Consider the following 17,697-nt stretch of genomic DNA (forward strand, 5'->3'; position numbering starts at 1 on the left):
TGGAATTTTGTACTTAAAGCAAGGATTCAATTTTGTGTGTGTAAAAAGTGTGTAAGCAGAGTTTGACATCTAGTGATGAGCTGTTGAAGAGGACTACAGGAGCTGAACTCACTTGCATGGGCACACCCACCCTGCCTAAGTGCTCAGCATGAAGGGATTGCTTGCCCAAATGGCCACCTTGGCTGGTGTTGGATTCCCAGTCTCCTTGTTATAGGGGAGGAGTAATAAAGGGTTGTTATCCTTGTAGTGTGCATCCAGGATAGCAGAACTGTACTTGGCATTTCCTGATTGAGGGACTCGCCCTCAACTAAACAGTACTTGCGAGGCAGGGGACCTGGGTTCCAAAGCCCAGTGAGTTGAGAGAGGATGGGGACAGGTACTGGTGGTGTGGGCTTTACCTAAGGGCCCCAGACACCATTTGAGACTTCCTCTCTCCACTGTGTAATAGAGCTAATTTAGATTCAACTGAGAGTCTTATTACATACCATGGAGCTGCAATCACTAATACCCAGGTCTAAGGGCATTCTACACTACGAAATTAGGTTGATTTTATAGAAGTCTATCTTTAGCAACTGATTTTATACAGTCAATCATGCATGTCCCCACTAAGTGCATTAGGTTGGTGGAGTGCATCCTCAAAACCGTGGCTAGCATCGACTCACAGAGTGGTGCACTGTTGGTAGCTATCCCATAGTCCCTGCTGTCCATTGGAATTCTGAGTTAAGCTCCCAATGCGTGATGGGGCAAAAACATTGTCACGGGTGGTTTTGGGTACATATAATTAGTCTCCCCTCCTCCCTCCCTCCTTGGAAGCAAGGGCAAACAATCATTTCATGCCTTTTTTCCTGGGTTATCCATGCAGACGTCATAGCACAGCAAGCATGGGGCCCGCTCAGCTGTACACTGCTTTTGTGAGCATTGCAAACACCTCACACATTATCCTGTAGTATGTGCAGAGCCTAGCTAGGAGCCGCCAGCATGAGGAAGATTGTGAGGAGGACTTGGACAGACATTCCTGAAAGCATGGGATGTAGCAATTGGGATATCATTGAGGCATGTTGATACAGTGGAACACCAATTCTGGGCCCAGCAAACAAGCACAGACTGGTGGGACCGCATAGTGTTGCAGGTAAGAGAAGATTCCCAGTTGCTGCAAAACTTTCACATGTGTAAGGCCACTTTCATGGAACTTTGTGAGTTGCTTTCCCCTGCCCTGAAGCACAGGAATAACAAGTTGAGACCTGTCTTGACAGTTGAGAAGCGTGGCGATAGCCCTGTGGAAGCTTGCGATGCCTGACTGCTACTGGTCAGTCGGGAATCAATTTGGAGTGGGCAAATCTACCACGGGGGCTGCTGTGATCCAGTAGCAAGGGCAATCAATACCCTTCAGCTAAGAAGGGTAGTGGTTCTGGGAAATGTGCAGGGCATAGTGGATGGCTTTGCTGCAATGGGGTTCCCTAACTATGGTGGGGCGATAGACGGAATCTATCTATCTCTATCTTGGCACCAGACTACCTTGCGAAAGAGTACATAAACCGCAAAGGGTACTTGTCAGTGGTGTTGCAAGCACTGGTGGATCACAAGGGCCGTTTCACCGACATCGACGTGGGATGGTCGGGAAAGGTGCATGATGCTCGCATCTTTCAGAACTCCGGGCTGTTCAGAAAGCATCAGAGAGGCTTTGAAAAACAGTTTCATGACTGACCAGGCTACAGTGTGACAGTTGTGTGCGTTTGTCCTTGATGCAAAGCTGCCCCCTTTGGTGAATGTACTTCCTTGTAAGTCAGTCTCCCTCCCACCTTTGACCACAGCTGGCACAGGAAATAAAATCCCTATTGTTCTGAAGCCATTCACTGTTTATTTATTAAAAAAACCTTGAGATCACTGGCAACACTGACTAGTAAAAGGAGAAGGCCTGGGTGTAAAAAGTGTTTGATAACAGAGTGGGGTGGGGGAGGAGGGAAGGACAAGGCCACTTTGCTTATTGTAGCCACACTACAAATCAAAGCTGTTTGAATGACAGCCTTTTGTTGCTTGGGCCATCCCCTGGAGTTGAGTGGCAGGGTGCCCGGAGCCTCCCCACCCTGCATTCTTGGGTGTCTGGGTGAGGAGGATGTGGAACCTGGCGAGGAGGGCAGGCGGTTCAACAGTGGCTGCAGCAGGAGTCTGTAGTCTAGTTGCCTTTCCTGTAGCTCCACCAGACGCCTCATCGTGTCCATTTGCTCCCCCATTAGCCTCAGCATCTCCTCCTGCGTGTTCCGATCACGGTCACTGTATGCTTTCCTGGCCTCTGCCACCAAATGCCTCCATGCATTCAGCTGTGCCCTATCAGTGCAGATGGACTGCATGAGCTCTGAAAACATATCAGCGGGAGTGTGTTTTTTTCGCCTTCTAATCTGTGGTAACCTCAGGGACGGAGTTGATGTGGGGAGCATAGAAACATTTGCAGCTGCAGGGGAAAAAAAGGAAGAGTTCACTTTACAGAAGATACATTTCTGAGAACAAAAGGGAGACTTTTCACAGTGAATCAAACAATTCACAGCAGACAGCACGTGTTTTAGGTACAAGGTTGCATTTTGTCTTTTATATTGAGCGCCTGCCAGTATGGTGACACATCACACATAGCTGGGCAACAGAATTCGGTTTGTAGGCAGCCATGGTACGCGGGGTTGGCTTCTTCCGTGTTCATAACATGTGGGAATGGTTTCAAACTGCAGCACCCTCCTTTCCCATACCAACCAATGCTGATTGTGTTTGCCATTTAAAAGGAAGGGCTGCGTTTAAAAAGAGGGGCTGTGGTCGCCATTTAAAAGGGCGGCTGTGGCTTTGGGGTGATGTGCCGCACACCCCTGCCCCCAGCGTGGCTATTCTCCAGGATGATCCCTTATAGCCAAGTGCAAACAGCCCAGCATTTCTGGGGTCTAATGTGTCAGGGATCACCAACCAGAGGGGATTACAGTTCCTTTACAAAACTTCCCCTATTTCAGCCAGGTGACCATGAATGATATCACTCTCCTGAAGCTGACACAGAAAGATAAAGACCAAATGTTGCATGAATGTGACCAAAACCCAGGACCATTCGCTGCCGTGCTTTGTGCTGCAATGATTCCAGACCACTTGCTACTGGCTTGGTGTGGTAAAGTGTCCTACAGTGGAGGACGAAATAAGACAGCCCTCCCCAGAAACCTTCTGCAAAGGCTTTCAAAGTACCTCCAGGAGAGCTTCATGGAGATGTCCCTGGAGGAGTCCTGCTCCATCCCCAGATGCAAAAACAGACTTTTCCATTAAAGCTGTACTGGCTGCAAATGCAGCCCAATCGTTCAGGGCAAATCAAACATTAAACACAATTGCTTTTAACCCCGGAAGTGCTGTTACCAGTGTGCACTCACTAGAGGTGCCTTCTTCGCCATCAGGGTCCAGGAACAATAGGACCTGGCAAAGTATTGGCTCCAAGGTGAGGAAAAGGTCCTGGCTGCTGGGGCGAACAGCTTCTCCACTTGTCTGCTGTGCATTCTCCTCTTCCTCAGCCACAAAATCTTTGTCCGTGTTGCGTGAGGCTGCCACCTTGCAGGTGAGGCTCCCCCACTTACGGCTGAAATCACTGAGAGCTGTGTTAAGTGGAGGGTCCTGAAGCCATCTTGGCAAGTGGCCAGCAGGGTGGCTGGGGGAGAGTGCCAGAGCAGAGCGCCACAGAGAGGGGTGGCAAGTGAGTGCCTGAGCAACGGAGCGAGTAAGGTGCCGCCTTGCCCTATCCAGGGTGGGAGGTGAATTCTGCAGATACACCTCTGAACGCTGGTCTGCACTGACCAAGGACAGCAACTGTGAGTAGGGTGCAGAGGAGGGATGGGCACATTAAAGGGACTTGTGGGTTGCTGGACTTAAGAACCTAATCGGAAGAGGCCACTACCCAACTTATTTGGTGGTGGGGCTTTTGCTTATGGTTTATTTTTATAAACCCTGTTTGTGGTGTTGTCCCCAAATTAATCCTGTGTTATTTCCCTCCTTTTATTAATTTTTTTTTGCTATGCTCAGACTCTGTGCTTGCGAGAGGGGAAGTATTGCCTCTTAGAGGTGCCCAGGGGGTGGTGTGTAATTGTCCCAGATCACTGAATGGTGGCTCGAGTTGGTTTTGTGTCATATTGTTGAAAAGGTTGAAAAGGAACCCCTAGATACTGAACGTGGCCCTTGTTATTGCCAACTCTGACTGGCAGAAGGGTTACAACTGCAATGTGTATATCCTCCCCCAGAATTACAGGATTTACTTTTGTGGCATCAAATGAATTTTCAGAGAACTGACAACTAAGCCATTTATTAGTATGAGTTGAAAGACCCCTTTTTAATTAAGAAATTTAGCACCCTGTGCCAGATCTCTCTTTTGTCCCTGATAATCTCCGCACAGGCATTATCTGCGCAGAAATTGGGAGAGAGGTAAATTCTGTGTAGCTCTTGTGCAAAGGGCTGCTTTTGAAAACAGCTATTCAGGATTAACCATACATTTTTTCTATTTTTCTTCACAGCTGAAAGTTTCTCCTTCAGCCATCTCCTTTTGTGTCTGTGATCCCAAATTATTGATTTTTAAGTCAATTATTGATTGACACTAGATTTTTAAAAATATTTCCCCCCTCGTGTTACAGGGCAGAGTTAGGACTGTTTGGGTGCCTTTACTGTGTAGGCACATTCCTTAATAGGGTTGGATTTATTTTTAAATTCAAATTTTCTCCAAATTTCAAGGTTACAACATTTATTTTTGGGCTAATTATAACATCCCTTTACAGGCTTTTACTTTAAATTAGCAGAGTATGTACTTAACCTGAACTCCATTTAATGCATTTGTTTGTCTGGGAATTCCCTTTAAAAAAGTCTTACATAAATGGTAAAAAAAGGAACAGAAAGAGAATGGTTCCATTTATTATCTTTAAGGCTGTGAGTGTGTCATGGAAGTCACGGATTCCGTGACCAGCCTGACTTTTGCAGTGGCCAGTGCGACTGGCTCAGGGGCAGCCCTTACGCCAGTCACACCAGCCGCTGCTAGGGTAGTCTCGGGCCAACCCCTCTCACCCCACCAGCAGCAGAGTTTGGGTGTGGGAGGGGGCGGGGCACAAGATGGAGGTGGGCTTTGAGCAGTGCTTATCTAGGGGGCTCCCCAAAAGCAGCAACATACCCCCTTGCTCAGCTCCTAGGCAGAGGCGTGGCCAGGCAGCTCTGTGTGCTCCCTCTGCCTGCAGGCACTGCCCCCGCAGATCCCATTGACCGGAGTTCTCGGCCAATGGGAGCTGCGAAGCCACCACTCTGGGCGGAGCAGCACTCAGAGCTGCCTGGCCTTGCTTCCCACTAGGAGCTGAGTGAAGGGGATGTCGCTGATTTCAGGGAGACCCCCAGGGAAGCATTGACCAAAGCCCGCCTCACCCTGTCCTGTGCTCCAACCCCCTGCCCCCTCCCACACCCAAACTTTGCTGCAGCTGGAGAGGGGGACATGCAGAGCCAGGGAGGGAGACTGCCAGCCCTGTCAACCTCCCCCCCCCAGCAGGGTACCTGGGCCATGCGCTGCCACCTGCACCCCCTCCAGCACCTGGGCTGTCCTTCCCCAGTGCCCACAGCACCCCTGGACAGTCCTCCCCCCTGCAAGATTTAGTCAGGGGTATATAGTAAAAGTCACGGACAGGTCATGGGCTGTGAATTTTTGTTTACTGCCTGTGACCTGTCCATGACTTTTATTAAAAATACCCATGACTAAAACATAGCCTTAATTATCATCAAATAGTTCCGAGTGATTTGAAGATATGCAGTATCAATCTTTTCTAAAATTTGAACTTACCAGGGCTTCACTGGAACACTGTGGCTGCTTCATGCTGCTGTGGACCAGTTCAAAGCACCCAGGGCATTCTGGCATTAGCTGACAGCAGCTTTGTATCATCTCAGCAGCACAAAGCAGCCAGAGTGTACACCCCAGTATTCCCCTCCCATATGTGCTTCACATGCTCCCCCTACCCACACCTAGTGTTCCATCCTGCCCTATCCCTTTTGCGCAGATTTTCCTTCTTCCTTACCTCCCAACGTTCCTCTGTGTACACGCAGCCTCATTTCCCTCTCCCTCCTTTTGCCCTGTTGAATAGATCTGGTAAAAGAGGCAGTTTTTGAAAATAACTATTCAGGATTAAGGCTAAGTTTTTTTTTTGTTTTTTTTTAACCATAATTCCGCATTACTGAGATTTTTTTCTTCAGCAGTGATTGGTGTATCAAATCTTCTTACCTGGAAAGACTGTCAAGCAGTGCTTAATTTGTGCCAGGGCTAAGCCCGGCAGTTCATGGCCCTGTCACCTCTGGGCTTCCCATGTCAGTTTTGAAAATTAAAAAAATTGCTTGAGCTCCAGCTCGTAACTGCTTGAGCCCTGGCATCTCTTTCATTACAAGTTAAGCACAGCTCTCAAGAAGTTTCCCTCTTCTCAAATGGCCACCATTTCCCATTGCTCCCAATGGGACTGGGGCCACAGGCTGTCCTTAGCAGAGATGGCTACTGTCTTCTGTTTGTCCCAGTAGGAAAGAAGGCAAATTGTCCGTAGGAAATATGGTGTCCCTATGCTATCAGGAGGTAGAGAGGAGCCGATGAATGAAGATGATGGTAATCTTTGGTAAGGGGAGATGTGGCCTCAGTCCCATGAGAAGATACGTTACTAATAAATTCATGATTGTTGCACAGTATCGCTAGAGGGCAGAGTTAAGGTTGTTTAGGTACCTTTACCGTACATTTCCATACCTTAACATGTTTGGATATTTTGAGGTTATCCTTAACTCTGAATTTCTTCAGGTTGTAATGCATGCTCTGGGGATCATTAGAACAGCTCTGCAATGTTTTAACCTAAATTACTCATGTACACTCAATCTTATTATTATTTATTTATTAATTATAGGCATTACAGTAGTACCTAAAGGCCTGGGCCTCATTGAGCTAGACACTTGAAGGGCAGTGACAGATTTTGCCATATGTCTGTAGTTTACAATATAAGTCTAAGATTATAGATAACACTTGAATAAAACAGATGGGGGGAGCATTAGGAAATGGAGATAATTAATGTCAGCATGAGAAGCAGCACTCCATAGCACATCACTCCCTAATCATTGTTGAGTTTTTTGTAGGCATCACAGCAGAGAAGAGTTTCAAGGAGGACAGTAAGGTAGCATTGTTGGTTTTTGCAGGGAGTTCCTCCTATCCATGAGAGAAAGTGCAAAGGTAGGTGCTAAACCTGAATTCTGTCTTAATGTGGGTTTTTTTTGTCTGAGGACATTGCCCTGTACAGTGAGTAAAATATGCTTAACAAATAAGTGTTTGAAGAGCTTACAGTGTAAAGCACAGGAGGGCACCTTAATTTGTGTGTTGTGTTTGGGGATATTTTCTGTTTCCAGAATGAACAGGACATTTTGACACTTTAAAAAAGAGAGAACTTAGTAGATGAAGCTTGATGGAACTCTTTAGATGTTCGTTTCAACTGAGTTAATTTGTCAGCTTGGTAAAGTTAAGGGGGACAGAATAACTAATACAGAAATGACTGCCTTGAATTAATTTGGTAATGACTCCTGTGCAAGTCGCATGCAGTTTTATTATGTTTAAGCACTAGCTGTTAGACCGTTATTGCACACGGAGACTTCACAGAATTTGTATGGCAAGACAAAGTCACCACATTTAATGAGCATGCACAATAACTACTTGCAAAAAGCCTTTTTATAGAAATTACCTTCTTGCAGTTACACATATGAAGAAAAAACGGATCTTGAATTACAGTGTATAAAATAAAGCACTTTGCTTCAAGGAAGGATTTTTAAAAAAATCCCTAAGTGTCTAAGAACCGACCACTCGCCACTTAAGTATTGACAGATACTAGTTACATGTCTTCCATTTTTCTATGATGAAAGGTCTGAGATAACCAGTTTGTCCAACTTGTCTCCAGTTTCAGGGGGAGTTAAAAGTTCGTCTGTTTCATAGTCCTCTTCAAATGATCTGCAATGAGAGAACAATGATACTGTCAAAAAATGTTTCTACATGTTTACTTTGGTTGTAAAAATCTAATGTTTTCAGATACAAAAATATCTGAACTTTTATGCTGCATTTTAATTGCTATCTGCAGTTCTATTACTTAAACTTTTACAGTTGATACTGTTGATTTTTGCAATCCCACCCACCAAGAGATCAAAATTTTAAAATAAAGATGCAATAGCACAGAGGGATGTTTGGGGAAGATTTAAATATGAACCCATTTTTCTTGTTAAAATCAAGTGATGTCCTTTAAATTGCAGACAGGAAAATTGTGACTATGGGTCTCCTGTGTGTGTCTCTACACAGAGCACTCCTGTCAGTTATGTGCCTGTGGTCAGAGAATCTTATTTTTTAGTGGTAATTGTTGGGGACATGTGCCTGACATTCCTCTCCTTTTCACCCTAGAGCCAAGTTTAGGAATAATCTCACCCTCTCTAGCAGTCCCCAGCTCCTCTCTCTGCTGAAGCAGTGAGGAACCCCTCCTCCGTGTGAAGATTTCTATTTTGTGAAATAGTTTAGTTTTAGGATTTTTATTCAATTAAAAACACTTCTGTTCTAATGTAGTTACTTTTTCAGTGCTCCCATTCTGGTTTCAACAGGTGTGTTCCTCTTGGCGCTGATGGTGATAGGGTTCACCTGCCTTCAGGATATAGGGAAATTTATCTGGCCATGTAAGACTATCTGGCCAGGCTGCGGACCCTTCTTATGGAGGAGGTCTTGGCTTTGACTTGCTCAGAAACTCCCCCGAGCCTCAGGAGAGTCTTGGCTTAAGTGATGCTTTGAGGCCCACTAAAATGCTGAGATCTGAGACAATTCTCTCAACCAATCACACCATCATGTCCCATTCTCAAACAGTTGGAAGCCTCAGCATCCAGCTCCTAGTATTAGAGCTCAGTGGCTCTGAAAAGTCCCTTAGCTCTAAAAGGAGGCACTATGGTAGACCTGCTTTATGGTCCAGCTGGTCGATATCACGGTTAGCAGGGGGAGCGCCATCAGACCCTCCTAGTCCTACCCATAAGGAGACTCCTTTGGGTCCTTGGAGGTTCTGCCTGAAGTTTCTGCATCCTCTTTAAAACAGCCCAGGGTGCCATGCAGTGTAAATTCTCCCCATGATCGTGGATCTCTTCAGTGACAGAAGCAATCCCTGACACCGAGGAAATTTTAGAACAGAGATCTTTTGGCAGCAACCACATGGCTGCCTGCATGTTGTTCCACACTGTGTATAGCAGCACCAGATAGTGCCTTCGTGTCAAGCTTGATGGCATGGAACTAAGAGGATGGCATTCAGCACTTCCTATGCTGATCACTCCATTAGTAACTCAGCCAGCACAGGAACCCCATGGGAGTCACATGCGCCTGTCAGCCTCTCACAGCTACCAACCCTGCCCCGTGTGCCTTCACTGGGGTTACTGGTCCTATTTCACACTTGGCTGAATTGTCTGCAAAGGATAGGAAAAAGAGTAAGATCTCCAAGGGGAACATCCAAATCTTCTAAAACACAACAAGGGAAAGCGCCTGCTAAGTACTTTGGCCTTCCTTTCTGGATTCCCCAGTTTCCCCTGCACTTGCTGGGAGAGAGATGAAGGGGATGGAAAACTTCAGTCCCTGCCCTTCTCCGAGCTGACAAAAGCCTAGCCTCTCTTCCTTCCCTTGCATGTTTTGGGAGATAATCATCAGGAGGGCGACATGCTAGGCTGCCCTCCCAAAAATGTCTCATAAGCTCTGCTGTCTGAGAAATTCAAAAGATCAGAGCTGTCCTTCCAGTATGTGAGGGCTCACTGGAGCCTGTCTTGGTTGTGTCTTTCCCCCAGGAGCCAGATGCTTTGTATCAGGGACCTAGGGAGGGACTCAATCTCTTCTGCCAGCTCCCCTTCTGAGTTCCAAGGTAGGTAGCGTCCACTTCCTCTTCATCTGCCTGGCAGAATCAAGAAACCTTGATGCCATAGGGCTGTCTGCTCTGGATGAAAGTCCTATCATTCACAGTTCATTTCAGAAGCTAAAATGTTTAAGGAAGGGCTAGCAACACTCACTCAAGGCATTCTTTGAAATCTGGCACCCTGAGGTGAGAGCTCTCGCCTCTGCTGCTTCCCTGGGTGGACTGGGTTGGCTATGCCATTCTGGAATTTCTGCTGAAGCCCAGGCCAAGGCTCTGGCTGGCCCCTGTAAGGGGTCTGACCTTTTTAATTCACAAGCAGATGAGGTATTCGAGGAGCTGATTGTGGCACACACAACAGCTTAGGCTGCTTGCTCTAGGCCCATCATCTACTTAGAAACAGCCCCACTTCATGTTGGCCCTCAGCCATCTTCTGAGTGAGATGTGGATTGAGACAGGAAGTTGAGGTCATCCGGGAAATAACGTAGATCTCAGCAGAGTTCTTCCTCCAGTTTAGCTGCTTTGATCTTTGGAGGAAAGCCTCAAAGAGCAACACTGGAAGCTACGCCGTCTCAAACCGTGTGTGCCGCCGTTTCCAAGCATGGCAGGTTCTCTTCTTGGTCCAGTGGGTTATAGTGATTTCCAAACTGTTCTATGCTCTGCAGTTCGGGGCCAAGACAAAACCCAATCTCCCTTGTACCTCCCCTTTTTCAGGGATCTTTCTTAGGGAGATTGGTGAAAGGGGAGGTTTTGACTTTACCAGAACTACCTGTGCAGCTGTCTAAACCCCAAGAAAAAGGCTGGCCCACACCCCGCTCTGGATCTCTACAAATGAAACATAATCACAAAAGTGTAAAATTGTGCATGGAGTCCCTAAGGGATGTATTTTTCACTCTAAACCATTGGGCCTGGTTCACAGCACTTACCCTGTGAGATACACACTGCCACATCTTGACCAGGCAGAAGCACAGGAAGTACCTCAAGTTCATACTGGACAGCAACCATCCCCGTATAAGATGCTGTCTCCAGGGGTTCAAGTTATTATTATTTAGCATTCAGGAGCCCCAGTGTGCGAGGCTCTGTAAAAACACAGAGCACAAAGACAGTCCCTGCCCTAAAGAGCTTACAAGCTAACAACGTGGCAGTGGTTATAGCTCACTTGCTATATCCCTGCCTACACATCTCACTGCGCCTCATCTTCAGAGGAGGCAATGCACACCCTCAAGCAGACATCTGACCTCTTCCAAACTCTGGTTGAGGATCAGCAAAGAGAAATCTACTCTCTAGTCTATGTATGTCTTAACCCTGATAGAATGGCTGGCACCTTTTGGGAGCTGGTTTCTGTCTCTCAAAAGACAGGAGGATAGTCCTTAGTCCAGGGATGGGCAAACTACGGCTTGCAGGCCACATCTAGCCCACACAGCCGTTTTAATCTGGCCCTCAAGCTCCAGCTGGGGAGCGGGGTCTGGGGCTTGCCCTGCTCTGGCGCTCCAGCCAGGGAGCTGGGTTGGGGGCTACTCTGTGCGGCTTCCAGAAGCAGCAGCATGGTCCTCCACTCTGCATGCTGCCCCCGCCCCAAGTACTGCCCTTGCAGCTCCCATTGGCCAGGACCGTGGCCAATGGGAGCTGAAGGGGCAGCACCTGTGGCCAGGGCAGTGTGCAGAGATGCCTGGCCGCACCTCTGCGTAGGAGCTGGAGCAGGGACATGCTGCTGCTTCCAGGAGCTGCTTGAGGTAAGCACTGCCCAGAGCCTGCACCCCAAACCTCTCATCCCCAGCCCCCTCCTGCACCCTGAACTCCTCATTTGTGGCCCCACCTGGAGCCTGCACCCCGTGCCAGATCCCTCTCCCGCACCCCAACCCCAATTTTGTGAGCATTCATGGTCTGCCATACAATTTCTATACCCAGATGTGGCCCTCAGGCCAAAAAGTTTGCCCACCCCTGCCTTAGTCAGTGTTTCTTGCTATGTAGAAGGAACTGGCCAAGGAATGCCCTTTCTCAGGGGTCTGGGGTTAATAGCAACATGTTCCTTTGTCACACCTTAAACAAAGCTCAGGAGGAGACCCTGTCAGAGTTAATGGGATCATGTGTATAACCAGTCTGAGATTCTCTGGGCATGCTAGTATGACCTCCACTAGACATCTGTGGAGTGTGACTTTACTTGAGGTCTGCAGGGCAACTACATGGAGCTAGGTCCCTACTTTTAGTCACTACTTTCTAGAGCAGTAGTTCCCAAACTAGGGATGCTGCTTGTTCAGGGAAAGCCCCTGGCGGGCCAGGCTGGTTTGTTTACCTGCCGTGTCCACAGGTTCAGCTGATAGCAGCTCCCCCTGGCTGTGGTTCGCTGCCCTCAGCCAATGGGAGCCGCAGGAAGCGGCACGGAACATGCTGCCCGCCGCTTCCCACAGCCCTGGAGTGGTGAACTGAAGCCACTGGGAGCTGCGATTGGCCAAACCTACAGATGCGGCAGGTAAACAAACTGGCCCGGCCCGCCAGGGGCCTTCCCTGAACAAGTGGTGCCCCTAGTTTGGGAACCACTGTTCTAGAGTGAACTGAGTTTGGGCAATTTGATGTTCTAAACATTTATATAACACAGTCCTCACCCATCCTGCTTTTGGGAAGCATTAGTCTGCTACAGTGGGGCTCCATGGAGGCATTCTCATGAAGGAGAAAAAGGGGGCAGGGTACTTTTTACCACTTCTGTTCTCCAAATGTTGGGCAGCTATATCTTCTATCTACAGCAGAGGTGGGTAAACTACGGCCCGCGGGCCACATCCGGCCTGGCCCAGGAGGCCGGCCCCAGGCCCCTCCCCCTCAGCGCACTGCGCTGCCAGTGCAATGCTCTGGGCGGCCGGGCAGCGCAGCTGTAGCGCCGAGGTAAGGGGGCGGGGGGGGTTGGATAGAGGGCAAGGGAGTTTGAGGGTGGGGGCGGGAGTGTGAATAGGGGTCAGGGCAGTCAGAGGGCAGGAGGGTTGGATGGGGCAGGGGTCCCAGGGGGCAGTCAGGGGACAGGGAGAAGGGGTGGTTGGATGGGGCAGTCAGGAATGAGGGGGGGGGGTTGGCTGGGACAGCAGGGGCCAGTCAGGCATGGGGGGTCTGGGGGTGGTCAGGGACAGGGAACAGGGGGGTTGGATGGGGCAGGAGTCCTGGGGGAGCCATCAGAGGGCGAGAAGCGGGGGTTGTATGGGGGCTGGACTATGCCTGGCTGTTTGCGGGGAGACAGCCTCCCCGAATCGGCACTCCATACAATTTTGGAAACCCGATACGGCCCTCTGACCAAGAAGTTTGTCTGCCCCTGATCTACAGCATTGGTTTGAGCTGAGATCACATTGGTAAGGATGACCTTTCAGAGCCTAGAAATAATGGAGTAGGTGATATATGGTAGTGTGCTTCACCCTGCCAATGACTACATGAGTTGGTCTGTGTCCTGATGATTCAGTGACAGATAGCAATATTTCACCTCAAGTGTACTAGTTCCAGTTGCAGGAGCTGTTAAGACAGACGGCTGGATCTAGGAGTAACCACTCTGCTAGAGAATTCAGTCTTAGACATCTATGAGTCTAAGCAGAATTTCCCTCCAGTTGACGAACTTGACCTGGCTTGACTCTGGAATCAATCCCTTTGTTCTGGTATTGAGGGGATGAGAAAGCAGCCATCAAACAAACAAAAAATCACCTCACAACCACTTTACACACACAACAAATGAAAAGCTGATAGCGGTGAATGTAAATCAGAAAGTAGGAATTGTAGAAAATTGATAAGGGAAGCAAAAGGACACTATGGAGAGCAGAGTTCAGGACAAAAAGTATTTCAAGTATATAAGAAACAAAATTGGTCCATTACTAGATGAAAATGGTAGAATTGTCACTGATAATGTAGAAAAGACTGAAGTGTTCAATAAATATTTCTGTTGTATATTTGGGAAAAAACTGATGATGAAATACTTACCAAGTCCAAAAGTAACTCAATGGGATGTTAAACAGCAGTTATTAAAGATAGCTATTTTTAAATTAGCAGGTCCATATAACTTGCATAAAGAGTTTTAAAGAGCTGTCCAATCCACACTCAGCACTATTATATTGCTTTTCAATACATCCTGGAACACTGGAGAAGTTCCAGAGGACTGGAAGAAAGCTAATGTACCATAATTTAAAAAGGGTAGATGGGATGATCCAGATAATGATAGGCCTGTCAGCATGATCTGTACCTGGGCAAGATGCTGACTTGGTATCACGTGACAATTTGATTAAAAAATTAGATGGATATAAAATGAATAGGGCAAACATTAAATGGATTAAAAACTGGCTAACTGACAGGTCTCGAAATGTAATCGTAAAAGAGGAATCATCATCGAGCATGTGTGTTTCTAGTGGAGTCCCACAGGGATTGGTTCTTGGCCCTATACTATTTAATATTTTTTATCAATGACCTGGAAGAAAACACAATCATCACTGATAAAGTCGGCAAATGAGAGACGGATGGTGGGAGTGGTAAATAATGAAAAGGACAGGTCACTGATACAGAACGAGCTGGATTATTTGGAAAACTTCTGGTCTATAAGGTTCCATTGTTGAAGGTGATCACAGTATCTAGGAAGTTGATGCTAGTGTGGGAGTGCTCCAGAGAGTTTAATGGATGGCTGGTGGTTGCTGAAGTTGTGGTAGAAATCTATGAGGGAGTTTAAGTCATGTGTCAAGAGGATGAAAATATCGACGTATCACAGGTATATCATTGATTTTGTGGTGCATTTGTCCAGAAATTCTTCCTCAAGGTGGCCAAGGAAGAGTTAGGCATAATTGGGAAGCCATCCTAGTACCCATGGCTATTCCCATGGTTTGGACAAAGTATTTGTTGTTGAGTGTTAAATTGTTATGGGTGAGGATGAAATGGATGAGTATACAATGTATTTGAGATGGATATCTGAGTGCTGTCCATTGTCTTGTCGATATTTGAGGCAAGCAGCTATGCCATCGTGGTGAAGGATGTTGGTGTACAGGGAAGTGACATCCATGGTGGGAAGGATAATGATCTGAAAGAGTTATTAATGTTGCAGAGTTTCTGGATAAAGTCAGTTGTCCTAGAGGAAGCTGGCCCTGTGTGTGGTGAGTGATTTGAGGATGATTTCTCTAAGACCTGATATTCTTTCAGTAAGTGTGCCATGGCCAGATATAAGTCTGCCTAGGTTTCCTTGTTTGTATATCTTGGGAAGCATGTAGCAGGTCCCTGGGGTGGGTTCTTTGGGGATGGGGTTGAAGTTGTTTGCGGAAGGATTTGATGATATCCTTACATTTCTGGGTGTGAGGTCTTCTTTGAATTCTTTACAGTAAGCGGTGTCGGCGAGTTTTCAGTTGGCCTCGGTAATGTAGTTGTCACAGCTAAGCACTATGATGGCACCCACTTTGTTTGTTTGATCACTATCTGGTGGTTAGGTATCAGGAACTGTATAGCTGTCCTCTCGGCAGTGGAGCGCTTGTGGTGGATGTGGTGATTAAGGATTTCACAGTCAATATTTTCCCCCAAAGCAATCAATGCAATGATCAAGTGTGTGATTTCATCCACTGTGGGGTCTCCAGTCATATGGTTCTTTTTTCTTATGACAGACAGTGATAGTTGTGGGGAGGTGATATTATTGTGAAAGAATTCTTTGTTCTCGTCCTTAAAGGAAAACTGCACAACACCTTCAAAAGATGAGCCTGGGAGCTTAAATTCATAACTTTGCTAGACACTAAAAATCATGGTCTTAATAAAGACACTGGATGTATGGTTTATTATAACAGTCTGTAACCCACTAACCCCCCTTTTTGTCCTATGACTACAGAGGTGTTAATTGGCTACTTCACCTTGAATGGGTCTCTTACAACAGTGGTTCTCAACCAGCGGCATATGGAGGTCTTCTGTGGGGGTGGGTACATCAACTAATCCAGATATTTGCCTAGTTTTACAACAGGCTACATAAAAAGTGAAGTCAGTACAAACTAAAATTTCATACAGTGACTTGGTTATATACTATATGCTGAAATGTAGTACACTATTTATATTCCAATTGATCTTTTTTATAATAAAAGGAGAGAGTAAGCAATTTTTCAGTAAGTGTGCTATGACACTTTCGTATTCTTATGTCTGATTTTGCAAGCAAGTAGTTTGTAGGTGAGCTAAAACTTGGGGGTACACAAGACAAATCAGACTCCTGAAAGAGATACAGTAGCCTGGAAAGGTTGAGAGCCCATGTCTTATAATATGTGTTAGCTATGTATGCTAAACAATCTGTTCCACCTTGTATTTAGCTGTGACACTTGAGAGTACATTTCCCAGGCCTGAAGAAGAGCTCTTTGGAAGCTCAAACGCTTGTCTCTTTCACCTACAGAAGTTGGTCCAATAAAATATATTCCCTCACCCACCCTGTCACTCATCTAGACTGACATTCCACTTTTGACAATCATCCTGCTGGTTTTGATTATGCCCTTTAGATCACAACTGCCATCTTCTAGTAATACTCCAAGGTCCCATTTTCTATCTGCCTTGCATTTCTATACTAGCACTGTAATACATATATACTCTTATTCTAAAACAAACAGTGAAGATTATCTACATTTTTTTACCTTCTAGCATTTGCTGTAAGTATCTGCCTGTTGATCTGAAGTAGGCAAATGCTCCCCTTCTCTCCCTCTGTGGCCTAGTTTAAGGCAGTTTTTTATATACAAAATGTGTGGGATTACTGCATGTAAGATAGCTGCACCAATGTCAACACCTACCCTTCTTGTAACTGCTCATTTCCAGATTCTTCAGCAACAAGAAGCTCGTACTCCTCTGCAGCGTATCTGTCCCAGTCAGAGGGCTCCGGTCCATCATTTTCAACATCCTAAACATATCAGAAAAGCAAATTAAAGAGAGAATGTCCTTACTGATCTACAAACTTGTTTTGCAAAAGCTTCTCACCTATCTACAACCATGTGCATTTCTGCAACACTTACTGTTGGGGTTTGAAAATGCCTTAAGGAAAACAACTCAATCCAAGATTAGTCTCTTAAAGAAAAAACGTTTAAATTACGGACTGGTCAAGTTCTTTAAACAAAGGCCCGAGTAAACAAATATGTTTTCCATTAGGCTTTAAAACTTGGACACAGGTGGAATACTTTGCCAACCATCTTGAATAATGACATTCCAAAAATGTCAAGCAAGAATAACTGCAAATCTGAACTGCTCTGGCAGGACATACTGTAAGAACAAAGGAACTCTGCCTAGTGACTGGTTCTTAGATAATTGCAGGACACCCCTTTGAATTGCACCCACAACCAAGCAATCAGGTTTTGCAGAGCTTGGAGCACAGGGGCAATATGCTCAGAGAACTCCTTTCCATGTATGAGTTGGGCCATGCCTTTCATCTCAGCTGAGCTTTTCAAGAAACATACAATGCTAGCCCCAAGTAGCAATGCAGCAGTGGGCCCTGGAAATAACAAAGTCCTGGGTCACTATGGCACAATTCCTCTCCCTCCTGAGTATGCACTGCCTTCAGATGTTGTGCGAGCTGCTGTGCAAACACACAATAAGAGACAATACAGATGGGAAAGAATTCAGACAGTCTTATGGGTAAGGACGTGCCCAAAACAGACACTTGCATTAGATAGAGGAAGGATCAGCTCTATCATAGTTAAGGTTAGAAAGCCCTTTCTGTTTATAGGACAACTCTAAGTGACCTAAACTCTGTACAGCTACTTGGCTTGCCTTGACAGTTGGAGTGCACCTAGGGTGTATGTGATGGGGTTATTACTAGGACTGTCAAACAATTAAAAAAAAA

The 17,697-nt window shown here is 46.4% G+C and overlaps 1 protein-coding gene across 5 annotated transcripts in view; it reads right to left on the reverse strand.

The window, feature by feature from the left end:
- Nucleotides 1-6,881: 6,881 nt before the first annotated feature.
- Nucleotides 6,882-17,697, reverse strand: part of PPP2R3A (protein phosphatase 2 regulatory subunit B''alpha) — a 141,953-nt gene continuing 131,137 nt past the window's right edge. For all 5 annotated transcript variants that reach the window (XM_048863979.2, XM_075132274.1, XM_048863977.2 and 2 more), the window contains 2 exons: nt 16,655-16,761; nt 6,882-7,993 (listed from right to left, as the gene is read on the reverse strand). In XM_048863979.2, the coding sequence (XP_048719936.2) occupies nt 7,897-7,993; nt 16,655-16,761 (204 nt within the window). In that variant the 3' untranslated portion in view covers nt 6,882-7,896. The remainder of the gene's footprint in view (nt 7,994-16,654; nt 16,762-17,697) is intronic.

The sequence above is a fragment of the Caretta caretta genome, chromosome 9, assembly GCF_965140235.1.
Source record: "Caretta caretta isolate rCarCar2 chromosome 9, rCarCar1.hap1, whole genome shotgun sequence".
In the NCBI taxonomy this organism is placed as follows: Eukaryota; Metazoa; Chordata; order Testudines; family Cheloniidae; genus Caretta; species Caretta caretta.